The following is a 14,641-nucleotide window of genomic DNA, read 5'->3' as shown; positions in this document are numbered from 1 at the left end:
AGGATTACATATCTATATATTACAGGCCCAACTCTCACTATATACATATTACTTGGTGCAGCTACTATTTAAATCCGTTAAAATAAGAAAGGAGAAAACATGCGTTTATACTGTCCTTTATAGTTACACTAGAGGCCCGATGCACAAAAATTCATGCAAGAGAGGGCCTTCCCTCCCCCAGCTGCCAGCACTGGCTTCCCTCCGCCCCAGCTTCGTCAGGAAGGACATCCGGAAGGATGTCCGGTCTAATTAGCATGTTACCCTTTTATTATTATAGATTGTGACTGATGCTCATTGTTTTTTCATGTGTTTTCTATGTTTACCATCTGAAGTCACTTGCTTTCGGCTTGTAAAACTTTATATTTCTTTTATGGTGGGTCTGCTAGACAAATTCTCTCATTTTATGATTATCTGAGAAAGTTTTCATTTCTTTTATGTTTTTTTTAACTTATCAGCTTTAGATTTATAATTATTACTTTTGAAAGTTGGTTTTGTTGGATATAGGATTCTTGGTTGACCGGTTATTTTTTTCTTTGAGTACTTTGAATATTTTATCCCACTGCTTCTGGCCTCCATTTTCCTGCAGCATAATTTTATCAACAAGTTAATTCAGTCAAATTCTGGCTCCTTTGACAGAATAGTTTGAGGTCTGTGTTTGGTACTTGTTCTGACACCAGAATGGTTTTTTCCAGCTGTTATTTTCTGCTTCCCTCCTGCAAAGTAGGTCTATACACGAGTCCTTGCGGAAACACTTCCCATAAGTACCTTCCACCACATTCCCATATTCTTGAAAATGCCTTAGCCTGAAATTCCCTAGGCGTGGTGACAGATGAAGCCAGTTTATTTGGGGAGGGATTGGGAGCTATCTGTTTTACTGCCTGCTTTTTCTACAGGCAACATCTTTGAGTCCGGGCTCTTGAACTGGTGGTGGGGGACAACGGAAAACTTCTCTCTGAGTGAAACCCAGGTCTACACTGAGCTCTCAGTTGGAGGTAGAGATTAGACAGTGCCCTTGGCTTACCTCTTCTGGCATGGAGCCACTGCCTCACAGGTTGAAGCAAGGGCATTCAGGTGTTCTCAGTTTACTGCACCAAGGTAGAGCCTTCTTTGCACTATTGAGGGCTGCATAGGAGATGGGAACCCCCCTCGGTTGCATTCTCCTGGAACTTCGTTTCAGAGTAGGTTGTTGCAGCAGGATGAGAAGTGCTGATGTCCTGTTCCTGGGAAGAAAGCCCTCCACCTGAGAGCTGGAGGAAAGGGTACCCTGTGTCTTGGCTGCAGCACTCTGGAATGGAGGCTCCTCCACTGACGTGTGAAGTTGTAAGGGAGGCGTGGTCTTGGTTCAAATACCAGACTCTTGATTCTCTTAGCCAGTGTTTGTAGCACTTGGAGAGATGCTTCTTCGTTTGTTCTTTGCTTACAGGACCATTTCCCGAGGCTTTCAATGGTGGTTTTTAAATACTTTCAACCAATTTCACTGGGGAGCAGGCCATTGGAACTTTTCAGGCTGTCAATCTGTGGCTGGTGAAAAATGAGCTCTCTTGCAGTGCCATGAGCACAGAAGGTCAGAGGCACACACACGGAGGAGTTAGAATGTAATGGCAAGATTTTGTTGTGAGTTCAGGGGAATTGCTAGTAATACACCCTCGGGAACCGAGCGGCTGGGCAGGCTACCGCACCACCCTGACAGTCCCCCATCTGTTTTCCTGGTCAGGAAGGACAAAGCACCGTTCCGATGGCCCAGCCCACGTTCCTGACTCTCCCAGGCCTGCATTGGGCTCCTTCCCAGCGAATGCTGTGGGGGTCTCAGGTCCTCTCTCCAATCTGACTCCCTTTCCCCTGTCCCAGGCTCGGGCCTGCCCCTCTGGCTCCTCACCCTGACTCCCATGAGCAGGTCCAGGGGCTCCATTACAGCATCAGCTCCTCCTGAGCATGTGCCCAGCAGAGGCGCTTCCTCCAGGCGCTCTGGTCCCAGACGGGCCTTCCTGGGGAGATGTCCGCTCCCTTCTGAGGATGCAGGCTCCTCTCTGGCAGTTTCCTGTCGTGTGGGAATAGGTCTGCTCACCGGTCAGCTCGTTGGAATGCTGCTGTCCTGCCCCTGCTGCAGCTTCCCAGGTTATTAAGATGATTTAGTTCCCTTTTGCTCCTTGATGTGAATATCCAGCTATCTTCCTTACATTAATAGCTACCTGTGTACGCTAACATCTCCCCATCCAGAAAATGTGAGCCTTTATAATCTTTCTTTTTTAATTAAATCTTTATTTTAAAGTATTACATATGTCCTCTTTCTCCCCACATTGACCTTTCTAACCCGTCCCTGCCCCCCACCCCAGGCCTTCACCACCCTGTTGCCTGTGTCCATGGGTTACACATATACGCATACAAGTTCTTTGGTTGATCACTTCCCACCAACCCACCCTCTGCCTTCCCTCTGAGATTCTGCAGTCTGTTCCATGCTTCTATGCCTCTGCATCTATTTTGTTCATCAGTTTATTTTGTTCATTAGATTCCACATATGAGTGAGATTATGTGATACTTGTCTTTCTCTGACTGACTTACTTCATTTAGCATGATACTCTCCAGGTCCCTCCATGTTGTCTCAAAGGGTAAGAGATCCTTCTTTTTTACTGCTGCATAGTATTCCGTGGTGTAAATGTACCACAGTGTTTTTATCCACTCATCTACTAGTGGGCACTAGAGCTGTTTTCCAGCTCTTAGCTATTGTAAATTGAACATAGGGGTGCATACATTCTTTCTGATTGGTGTTTTGGGTTTCTTAGGATTTCTAGAAGTGGGATCACTGGATCAAATGGTAGTTCCATATTTCATTTTTTGAGGAACTAAGTTGTTGGGTTCTTCACAAGGATTTCTACCTGACTTTCATGTACTACTTTGAAATTTACAAATTGATACTCGCTTAAAGACAGTTTATTATTTACTTTGTAATTTTAAAATGTCACTTATCTCTGTGTGTGTGTCGTAGCCCTGGTCCCTAAGGAGGGTGACTCCTACAGTATGTATGCTGCGATAAATGACCAGATTGTTCATATGGATAACCAGCAGCTATTTATAACAACAGTGAATGATTTTAAGAGGGGAGGTGTGAAGTGTTACAGTCATTTCAGAGTGCTCAGTTTCTCTGACAGTGACAATTAGGGGGATTTTTAAAATAATTCCTACTACTGAGTTATTGTATTCATATCTAACTTAAACTGTACTTTGGATATTTTTAAAACATTTTTTTTTATTGATTTCAGAGAGGAAGGGAGAGAGAGAAACATTAATGATGAGAGAAGATCATTGATCGGCTGCCTCTTGCACGCCCCCTACTGGGGATTGAGCCCACAACCCAGGCATGTGCCCTGACGGGAATCAGACCATGACCTCCTGGTTCATGTGTCGATGCTCAACCACTGAGCCATGCCAGCTGGGCTGGATTTTTTTAGGTTTGCAATTTAAACTAATTTCAATCTGAAACCAGTCTAAAATGTTTGAATGTTGTTGTTTTTTGTTGTTGTTTTTAATCCTCACCTAAGGACGTGCTGAGAGAGAGAGAGAGAGAGAGAGAGAGAGAGAGAGAGAGAGAGAGAGAGATATCAGTTGCTTTCCACACACTCCCTGGGATTGGACCCGCAACCCAGATATGTGCCCTGACCAGAAATCAAACCAGCAACCTTCCAGTGCACAGGATGACAATTAGCCAGCTGAGCCACCCGGCCAGGGAATATTGTCTTGATAACTTGTAATCTTGTATGATTTCTAATGTACTCTTTCCCCAAACCTCATGATGTCATTGTCTAACTGCATTCTCAAACTCAAGTCTATCAAATAGCACTTTCTTACTGCAGTAATTTCTTAACCCTTTTTCCCCACCATGCCACAAGTAATGGAGAGATTGATTTAATGAAACTCCTTAAAAGTGTTGGGAATTCATAAGTTTTGTAATCATTATCATATGTAATGTCCTTGCAATGGTTGCTTGTTTTGAAATGCACGCGTCATGTGTGAGGAAATCCGGGGTAGAGTAAGTTTTGGGATGATTGCTCAGCTTGTGGTTTCTCTCGATTTGGGGAGTGGCTCTCAGTGTTGTGCCCATGCTCTGGCTATAACCCATTGAATCACTGAGTCTCACAGCATCTAGTATTGCTGTAGCCAACTAGATGATCTCTCCCAGATGCTGAAATTTAGCAGGGTTAACTAGCTCATTTATACGATGCTCTAGTGAAAAGACCCTGGAGTTCCCTTTTCTAAGCTCCCTAAGCTGTCCTACCCTTCCTAGTCTTAGTCATCTATCCCACTTTGATTCTGGAAAGATTGTTCTTTTTTCTGGAGATGGTTCTGTTGTTTGCAACTAAAATAGAGTCACAACACAAACATGGTGTTAGAGATATATCAGGGGCATGTCATAGAAAGCATTCCAGGAGCCGGTTACAATTTTACTTTGCCTCTTGCTTCAGTTGCCTCTGCTGGTATCTTTCCACGCCAGTAATCTAGTTAACTTCTTAACTCAGTCATCACAAGCTAATGCAAAACCTGTTGTTACACACCTTTTAGAGCTCACTCTCAGCTCATTTCCTATTGGCTTTCAAAATAATTATGCATACCTTCATAATAGTGGTATGACCTATTTGGCTGGCTCCTCATTAGACAACAGCTCCTGAAGTGGCCGTTAAAGTATAGGTATTGTGAAAACCTGTCATGCCATTTATCTTGTCACTGGATTCTCTTGTCACTTAATTTATTTTATAGCATGATTGGTGGGCATATACATTATTAAAGACTCTTTGTTCCTTGGAAATTGACCTGTGGTGAGTTCATGTAATATCAGTCATATATTCTAAAGAGAAATATTTAGTAAATAGACTTAGTAAATTTTTAACCCAGAAATCCTTTCACTCTTTAAACCAGAATGTTATCACTGTTATTGAAAGATGCTAGAAGGGGAAAATATTCCCCAGATCCTAAAACACTTTGTTATTAGTGTCTTCGTATGTTTAATTTTGTATATTTTTCTATGCATTTTAGAACATAGCTATAAAATACATATACTAAGTTCATATATGTTTTCAGGTTACTTCCATATAACATTGTGTCAGTATAATTAGATTAGTCATGTTTTCCCTAACACTTAAACTTTTCTACCTGGGTTGCTAGATGTATGATTAAGACTGCTCCAATCCTGTTTTCTTACCATGTGAAGAGTAAATGAACTAACAGGAGAGACTCTAACATGGTATCTAGCTTAGGTACTTAGTAAATGTTCTACACCTCTCCTTGATTGTTTAGATTAACTTGGGAGAACATGCCTTTTTTTTTTTTTTTTTACCCTTTAAAATTTTATATTTATTTTTCTTAAAATAATTTTAACCTTGTAAAATCCCCTTTTAAAAGAAGTTAAGTACATGTTCGTTTGTATTTCTTTGAAAACTATGTTTAGGAGCTAGAACTATGTGAGAAAGTTAGACTTTCTTTCTTTCTTGGCTCTTTAAATTATAAGTCGTCTATGGAGTAATCGGGATATGCTTTATAAATGTGTGTTGGAGAAAGCTGGTTGTCTCTTTCCCATTTTGGGATTCAAGCCATGTTAGCCATTCTACAGATAGATGGCATCCTTTAAGGTAGGATGTTACTGTGTAGATATAGGACAAGAATTCTACATTTAAGTGTGTATATTCCTACAATTTTAAAAATGGTTGAAAAATGTTAACATTTCACTACCAAACTTTTTTTGCACTTTCCTCATGTTTTTTCTCCCTTTATTTTTCAGAATGAACATAGTGATCGAGAGGATGGCCTCAACAAAAGACATCATGTGACAGACTCTGAGAATGAAGACCCCTCAAATCTTAATGCTAGTGATTCTGAAAGTGAAGAGCTTCAAAGGCAAAAGGACAGTGACTCTGAATCTGAAGAGCATGCAGAGCCTCCTGCAAGTGATTCTGAAAATGAGGGTGTCATTCGCCATGGGAGCGACTCTGAGAGTGAGGAGACCAAGAAATTACCTGTTAGTGACTCTGAAAACGAGGAGCTTCTTAATGGGCATGCAAGTGACTCAGAAAATGAAGATGTCAGAAAGCATCCTGCCAGCGATTCAGAGATTGAAGAGCTCCCCAAGAGTCCGGCCAGTGACTCTGAGACAGAGGACGCTCTAAAACCTGCAATCAGTGACTCTGAGAGCGAGGAACCTCCCACGCACCCAGCCAGTGACTCTGAAAACGAGGAGCTTCCCAAACCTCAAGTTAGTGATTCGGAAAGCGAGGAGCTTCCTAAACCTCAGATCAGTGACTCGGAAAGTGAGGAGCCTCAGAGGACTCAGGCCAGTGATTCTGAAAATGAGGAGATCCCCAAACCCCGTGTCAGTGACTCAGAAAGTGAGGGTCCCCCAAGGCATCAAGCCAGTGACTCCGAAAATGAGGAGCGTCCCAAACGTCAAATCAGTGATTCAGAAAGTGAGGACCCGCCAAGGAACCAGGCCAGTGATTCTGAAAATGAAGAGCTTCCCAAACCCCGAGTTAGTGACTCTGAGAGTGAGGAGCCTCAGAAGGGACCTGCCAGTGATTCAGACACGGAGGAGGCCTCCAGACACAAACAGAAGCCAGAGTCAGATGATGACAGCGATGGGGACAATAAGGGGGAGGATACAGAAGTGCAGAATAACTCCTTCCATTTAGATAGCCACACAGACAGGAAAAGGTTTCACAGTTCTGACAGCGAGGAGGAAGAGCCCCAAAGGCCAAGAATTGACAGTGAGGACGATGAAGAAAAAGAAGGGGAGGAGGAGAAAGCAGCAAAGCGAAAGGCTGCTGTACTTTCTGACAGTGAAGAAGAGAAAGCATGTAAGGAATTATTTGGGGCTGTTTAGCCATAGCTTTACTTACCATCCAAGCTTATAACTAAAGCATTCTGTCTCTTTGTGGAATGTTAGATCTGTCATTTCTTCTGAGTTCTAACAGCATTTCTTAAGTTCTGACTGCCTCAAAATAATACGCTAGACTGCTTTCATTTCAATGGGAATATGAAAGATGTAGTATTTTTTACTGGAAGGTAATATTTCCAAGAACAATGTTTATATGGAAACCCAAGTGTTGACCAGAGTTAGCTGTGAGACCAGCCAGCTAATGCCCTAGAAGCCACCCAGACAGGGACAGGGCTCACGCACGTGTGTGCCTCTATTTAGAGATGCCATGTCTGCAGAGTGCTTTAGTCTTAGCTACTTGACTACCTTTTTATGAAACTTACCTTTTTTGCAAGAACATATTCCCTTCTAACCTGACAGTTGTTCCAAGAGAAGGAAAAAGCACCACACGTGCGAGTTTCTAAGGGAGATGAGAAATTCCAGTAATGATCAGGGGCGATGTGGCTCCACCAAAGAATGTTCAGCCTTTTAACTCTGCTAATACTAAGCCGCCTAGAAGGTGTTCTGGTTAGGTACATCAGCCTTGTCTTATTTTCTCTTCCCCAAAAGTAAAGGTAGCTATTTCATTTTTTACCTTTTGGCCACTTTTTTCTGAACAATAAATAATTGTAAGGTGACTGAATGAAACTTTTAGGTTTTTTAATTCTAAAAACTGTCAGGAGGCCTTTGATTTTTGCCACCTACTTCCATTTTAAGTACTTGTTCTTAGTCATACAATGACTGTGACAGAATAAGATCAGTGATGATTTCTTTTTCTACAGCAGCAAAGAAGAGCCGTGTTGTCTCTGACGCAGAGGACTCTGACAGTGATGTCATATCAGACAAATCGGGCAAAAGAGAGAAGACGACAGCATCTGACAGTGAAGAAGAAGCAGGGAAAGAATTATCTGATAAGAAAAGTGAAGAGAAGGATCTGTTTGGGAGTGATAGTGAGTCGGGGAATGAAGAAGAGTAAGTGACATGATAACATGAGTTTTCAAGGCCTCATATAAGGTGATAGAACACAGTTTGTCTTCTAAGTTTTTACACTTGCATTAAAATTTTGTGTTGAGGTATAGTACAATATATCTTGTCTAATTGCATGACATTGGGGGTGTAGGCTTTTAGTTCCTAAAATGTTGATACATACTACAACATAGGTGGGTCTCAAAAATATGGTCTTTCATGAAAGTAGTAAAGAGGACATGTCCCAATTCACTGCTGTGAAGTTCAGGAGTGGGTAAAACTAATCCGGTGATAGAAATCAGAATAGTGATTGGCTCCAGGATGTTGCCGTGGGAAACCGACTAGAAAGGGCCCCAAGCAACCTTTCTGGGAGGATGGGATTGTTCTCATCTTAATTGGGGTAATGACCACTTCAATGTGTACTTTTATCAAAACTCACTAAAACGGGTATGAGCATGGCAATCTTACTATATGACATTATACCCTGTGACAAGAAGAGTTTAGGTTTCTATGCAGGTAAGAAAGCAAATGAACAGTTTTTTATATTTTCTTCTCTTCTAGAAATCTTATAGCAGACATATTTGGAGAATCTGGTGATGAAGAGGAAGAAGAATTTACAGTAAGTATAAGATGGAAATACTTTCTTTGTGACTTTTTTTGTTTGCTTTTATGGTAGTGGTTCTCTAATAGGTGATTCCAATAAATAGGAATAAACAACTATGATATATTCAATAAAAAAATTTTTATTTCAAATTAAAAAAAAATTTTTATAGAACTCTAGCCCAGCCAGTGTTGCTCAGTGGTTGAGTGTTGACCTATGAACCAGGAGGTTCCTGGTCAGGGCATATGCCTGGGTTGTGGGCTTGATCCCCAATAGGGGCGTGCAGGACACAACGGATCAATGATTCTCTCTCATTGATATTTCTATCTCTCCTTCTCCCTCTCTGAAATCAATAAAAATATATGTATATACACTGAGTGGCCAGATTATTATGATCTCTGAACGCATAATAATCTGGCCACTCAGTGTGTGTGTGTGTGTGTGTATACACACATATATATACATGAGGCCCGGTGCATGAATTTGTGTATGGGTGGGGTCCGGCCAGCCTGGCCAGGGGGAGGGGACATGGGCGGTTGGCTGGCCTGCCTGCTGGTCGAACTCCTGGTCGAGGGGACAGTTTGCATATTAGCCTTTTATTATATAGGATATACACTGAGTGGCCAGGTTATTATGCGTTAGAGATCATAATAATCTGGCCACTCAGTGTATATGTTTTAAAACTCTAGAACAAAGTGATTCCGAAAGTGAAATAAAAAGGTCTGCAAAGCCTAAAAGAAAAATAACAGGCAAAATTGGATTAAGGGAAGGAACACAGTAAGAGATAACAGAAGGCACATTGTAATGCTAAAGAGAAAGATTCACAATAGTTATGGAACTTCTGTCTAGCCAAATGTGTTCATCATCAGAGGAACAAGGTAGCAGATAATTTCTAAGTCAAAACCAGGAGAGATAGAAGCCTAAAGAGAGTAAACTCGGCATGTAAAACTGCTTTTTCTGGGATGTGTGCCTGTTCAGGCTGAGAGGCTGATCATATTTTGGTGTCCTCAAGGCTCAAGAGACAGAATTTGGGGGTGAGGGCCTAGTGATGTTAGAGGACCCTGAAAATACCATGGGTGACCTGTAAGTGAAATAGCCTTTGCTCAGATTTTAGGCCAGCTTAAATCTAGCAATCTAAGAACCTTGTTCTTAGAAATTTGATCACAATGATTCTTAACCTGTTGGCTAGTGTTCTTGGGCACCTGAGATATACAAACAGAAATCCTTTTAGGACAAAGGTAACATAATTGTAGGCCTCAAAATATTTCTATAGTTTATGATACACCATCGATAACGTTAAAAAGAAAACACTAAAACAGACAACACAAATAGACTTAGGGGCTCCAGATATAGGAATTTTAGATATTACCTTAAAATATATCTATATATATGTGTATATATATGTGTGTGTGTGTGTGTGTGTGTGTATGTATATATATATAGATATATATAGATATATCATCCTACCTAATAATAGACAAATATGCAAATTGACCGTACCTTCGCTATGCCCACGAATGGCCAGGAGGCGCGGGGGGGCGGGACTCGGGGTGGCCGATTGGGCCAGCGGGACGCTGAGCTCGCGTCACCAGCGGCGGCGTGAGCTCAGCGTCTGCGCCATGGCTGTGCTACGGCACAGAAGGGGCCTCTGGGGCAGCGAGCCCACGTCCCGCCACGGACCATCAAAAGCAGGGGAGCTGGGTGCCTGTCCGCTCAGGCAGCAGGCCTTTCAGAAGCCTCCGCCGCACCGGAGGCTTCTGAAAGGCCTGGTGCACCAGCGGACAGGCCTTTCAGAAGCCTCCGCTGCGCCAGAGGCTTCTGAAAGGCCTGTTGCACCAGCGGACAGGCACCCAGCTCCCCCGTGATCAAAAGCAAAAGTGTGTAGGGGACCCTACACGTGCATGATTTAATCATGCACTGGGCCTCTAGTATATATATATATATGGTCAGGGACATAAAAGATTAAAATTTTGATAGCGCAAATAATTCTTAAGAGGTAAGGCAGATTTGGAAAAGAACCAAGGAGAAATTCTGGAACTAAAAATACAGTTACTGAAATTAAAAATTCATTGAATGAATTTAACAACAGATTAGATGTATTTGAAAAGAAAATGAGTTAACTGGAAGATAGGCTAGTAGGAACTATTTAGAATAAAGTGGGATATATTAGTATGGGAAATGTAAGAATAAAACATAATTTATACATGTGGAAGGTTGAACATAGTGAATTGGAATCCCAGAAGGAGAAGAAATACACATTGAAGAAGCAGTATTAAAGAAATGACACATATAGACTGATCTAGTGATATAAATTACGGGCAGAATAAATAAGGAAATTATCTAAATACATCAGTAAAATTGCAAGAAACCAAAGAAAAGAGACATCTTAAAAGCAGCTAGGGTGGGGAAATTTACATTCAAAAAAAGAGACTACAATTACACTAACAGCTGACTTCTTAACAGAAACAATAGAATCCAATAACTGCAAACTTAGAACTCTGTTACGTTCAGCAAAAACACTTGTCAGGAATGAACATTTCCTCATTTCATCTTAGCAGTGTACCACCAAAGGACATGCTAAAGGCAGAAAGGAAGTCTCAAATGGAAGGTGAGGGATGCAGGAAGGGAAGAAAGCAACAAGATTATGTGGATAAGTCTAAGTGAGTGTTATCTATACCAAACAAATCATGTCTGGTGTGGTTAAAGTATATGTAAAACTAAACCACGTGACAGCAGTAACAAATTGGGAATATACATGGAATTGAAGTGTTCACAGGCCTTTGCAAATGTTTGTAAAAGCCCATTAGACTTTAATAAGTTAGGGTGCCCCTTGTAATCTCTAAATGACCACTGAGAAGATTACATAGTAAGGGAACAGATTTAAACTCTGGTAATATCAGAAATTTCATTAAATTGAATTAAGTGCTCCAGTTAAAAAACAAAGATGAGCCTGGCCAGTGTTGCTCAGTGGTTGAGCATTAACCTATGAACCAGAAGGTTTGATTCCTGCTCAGGGCATATGCCCGGGTTGCAGGCTCGATCCTCATTGTGGGGTGTGCAGAAGGCAAATGATCAGTGATTCCCTCTCATCATTGATGTTTCTATCTCTCCGTCTTCCTTCCCCTCTAAAATCAATAAAAAAAATTTTTTTTAAAGATAAAGATGGTCAGACAGATTTTAAAAAACCTGCTGTATAATAATTTCAAGATTCATCTGTAACGAGATAAAAAAAAGTTGAAAATAAAAGGATAGAAAAGGATACTTTATCTGAACATTACCAAAAAAAAAAATGGTAGCTCTATATGAATAGCAAAGAGATAGACTTTAAGTTAAAAAACATTTGAGATAAAGATAATCACTTTATACTGGTAGAAGTTTTTAAAATTGTACCTAGCCATGTTCATACAAAACAAATAGGTACATACAAAACAAAAATTGATAAACTGCAAAGAGAAATGACAGATGTATAATCTATGTTTTAATGTAACTGAAAGAATAAGCAGACCAAAAAACTGCAGAAGAGTTTTTCTCTCTATATATAATCTGGATAAAAATCCTTTGGTGATTATAAAACTTAAAAATTTCTTCTATTCTGTGGCTTGTCTTTTTACTTTCTTGGTGGAGTCTTGAGGAACAGAACTTCTTAATCTGCCTAATAAAAGAGTAACATACTAATTGACCATACCTTTGTGATGCCCACCAGCCAATCAGGAGTGAGTATGCAAATTAACCCAACAAAGATGTTGGGTTAATTTGCATACACAGGTGCTGAGTGGGCAGGGCGGGGCGGGACGCAGGCATTCTGCACCGCCCCAGCCACTCAGGGCCTCTGGGCAGTGTGGGAAGGCAGGGCCGGAGCGGAAAGGCGGTGCCAGCAGACAGGGAAAGGAAGGCCCATTCTTGCATGAATCTTCGTGCATCGGGCTTCTAGTTTTAATATAAATCAACTTTACCTATCCTTTCCTTTATGTTGAAAGCTTTTTAATTCTAAGAAAATTTTTGCTTGTCCCCAAGGTTATAAAAATATTCTCCTGAGTTATTCTCTAGAAGCTTGATTGTTTCATCTTTCACATTTACTTGTACAGTCAGGTTTTTGTGTCGTAGGTATGAGATAGAGTCAAGATTTTCCCCCATTTGGAATATTCAGTTGACCTAGCTCACTTGTTCCCACTACTGTATAATGCCATTTTTGTCATAAATCAAGTGTCTGTATATATTATCCACTATGTGTCTGCAGTGTCTTTTTATATTTAGTTGGTTATGTCCTCAAAGGTTGTTACTTTTCAAGATTGACTTGACTTTTCTTGGTTTGCATTTTTATATAAATTTTAAAATCAAGCTTTTGCAAAAAGTACAAAGTATAGACAACATTTTCTGAATTGCAATGCAGTGAAACTGAAAATTAATAATAAAAATAGCAACCAAAACACCCTTGCCACCCAGAAATTTAAAACTTCCTTGTTAAATAGTTCTTGGGTTACAAAAGAAATCAGTACTTTTATTACTAAAGCAAAAGAGAGTGAAACTAGATGAGTCAGCAAGTATTTGAGAGCCTCTCTGCAAAAGGTTGTTTGTAAATTGCCCTCATGGAGCTTATACTTGGTTAAACAGCATTGTACAAGAATAAGATATGTTTCTCTAGTTTGGAGAGTTAATGTCAACTTTGCTGTAGACTCATTTCATTGAGAAAAATATACGACCCAACAGGCATTGGGAAGTCCTTGCTAGATATGGCCTAAGAGTTAGAAGCTATAAAGCAGAGATTGATCATTTATTTCAATTACATAAAGAATCGTGCCTAGTAAAAACAACAACACATCTGATCATAAAAAATCATGCCTGGAAAACATTACCATAAACAAAAGCAAACTGTATTGGTTCTGCAGTTCCTGTCACTTAAAGAGAGCTAATTTTTAAAGAGGTTTTTCATACCAATTAGGCAAAGATCCAAGGTAAAATAGCAGAGGATGTTGAGAGTTCACATAGAATTACAAATGGCTTTTAAACATGAAAAAAAAAAAAAGCCCAGCCTTACTCATAACAGAATGCAAAGAAAGCTACATAGATGCCTTTGTTTTTTGTTCAGAGATTGGGAAATATCAGTGTTTGATCACCTATGAAGATGACACTGGAAAGAGAGTTTATTGGCATAACCTCTATGGAAGACAGTTTGGCAAATATTTCTCAAAATTTCAAACACACATATCTAAATGTCAGTAGGGAAATGTATAAACAAATTATGGTTACAGTCATGTGGTGAAATAGCCAAGCCTTCAAAAGAAGGAGGATGCTTTATGCTGATAGGACTTGGTCTCCAGATTTTATTATACTAGAGGCCCAGTGCACGAAATTCATGCACAGGTGCGGTCCCTAGGCCTGACCGGCGCTAGAAACGTGAGTGTCTGGTGTGGAAGAGCGCAGCATGGGCCTCTGGGCTGCCTGGTGGCTCCGCACGGAAGCTGGGCAGGCAGGGCACATTCTCCCGGCCGACCTTGCAGACCGGCTCCTGCGCGAACCCACAGGGAGCCTGACCGGCCCCTGCAGTCCCAGCAGCTGTGGCCCGGCTCACCCGGAAGCCCATTGGGAATGGCTGCGCCTCCACTGCTGCCCGCTGCCAGCGCCTCCTCACCGACACCCGCTGTGTTCCGTATCACCCATGGTGGTCAGCGCATGCCATAGCAAGTGGTCAAACTCCCAGTTGAGGGGACAATTAGGCTTTTATTATATACGATGTGGAAAGTGCATGGCGATATACTGTACCTAGTGTGTGTGGTATGCTGCCATCCTATCTAATAAAGAGGGAATATGGTAATTGACTGTCACAACCTCACAAAGATGGCGGCGCCCACAGCCAATAAGGAGGGAATATGCTAATTGACTGCCATGCCCTCAAAGATGGGTAGAAGGCGCACAGCACGGCTGGGCCCGCCCCCACGCAGGTCCGGCTGCTCCGTGTGCCTGCCTCCAGAGTCCCCCAGTTCCCTTAGCCCCCCAGCCACCCAGGGCCGGCCCGTGGCTCACGCAAGCCTTGGATGGCGGCTGCCCGGCCTCCCAGGGCCACCCAAGGCTTAGGTAACCAGGGCTGGACAAGGCTTGTGCTGCCGGCAGTGGCAGCAGCAGAGGGGTGATGGGGGCATTGCTTTCCCCTGATCACCGGGTCGCCTCCCAGCCCGGAGGGC

General features: G+C 41.7%; 1 protein-coding gene across 4 annotated transcripts in view; it reads left to right on the top strand.

Moving 5' to 3' along the window:
- The window catches only part of IWS1 (interacts with SUPT6H, CTD assembly factor 1), a 46,322-nt gene that overhangs the window by 12,532 nt on the left and 19,149 nt on the right, over positions 1-14,641 (top strand). For 3 of the 4 annotated variants that reach the window (XM_079781778.1, XM_079781779.1, XM_079781781.1), the window contains exons 3-5: positions 5,768-6,836; positions 7,678-7,867; positions 8,423-8,480. In XM_079781778.1, coding sequence (XP_079637904.1) covers positions 5,768-6,836; positions 7,678-7,867; positions 8,423-8,480 — 1,317 coding nt within the window. The remainder of the gene's footprint in view (positions 1-5,767; positions 6,837-7,677; positions 7,868-8,422; positions 8,481-14,641) is intronic. The other variant, XM_079781780.1, reaches the window with a different exon arrangement.

This window comes from Cnephaeus nilssonii, assembly GCF_951640355.1.
Source record: "Cnephaeus nilssonii genome assembly, chromosome: 10".
Lineage (NCBI taxonomy): Eukaryota > Metazoa > Chordata > Mammalia > Chiroptera > Vespertilionidae > Cnephaeus > Cnephaeus nilssonii.
The sequence above is the reverse complement of the archived record's forward strand: the minus strand, read 5'-3'. Positions and strand labels throughout refer to the sequence as shown.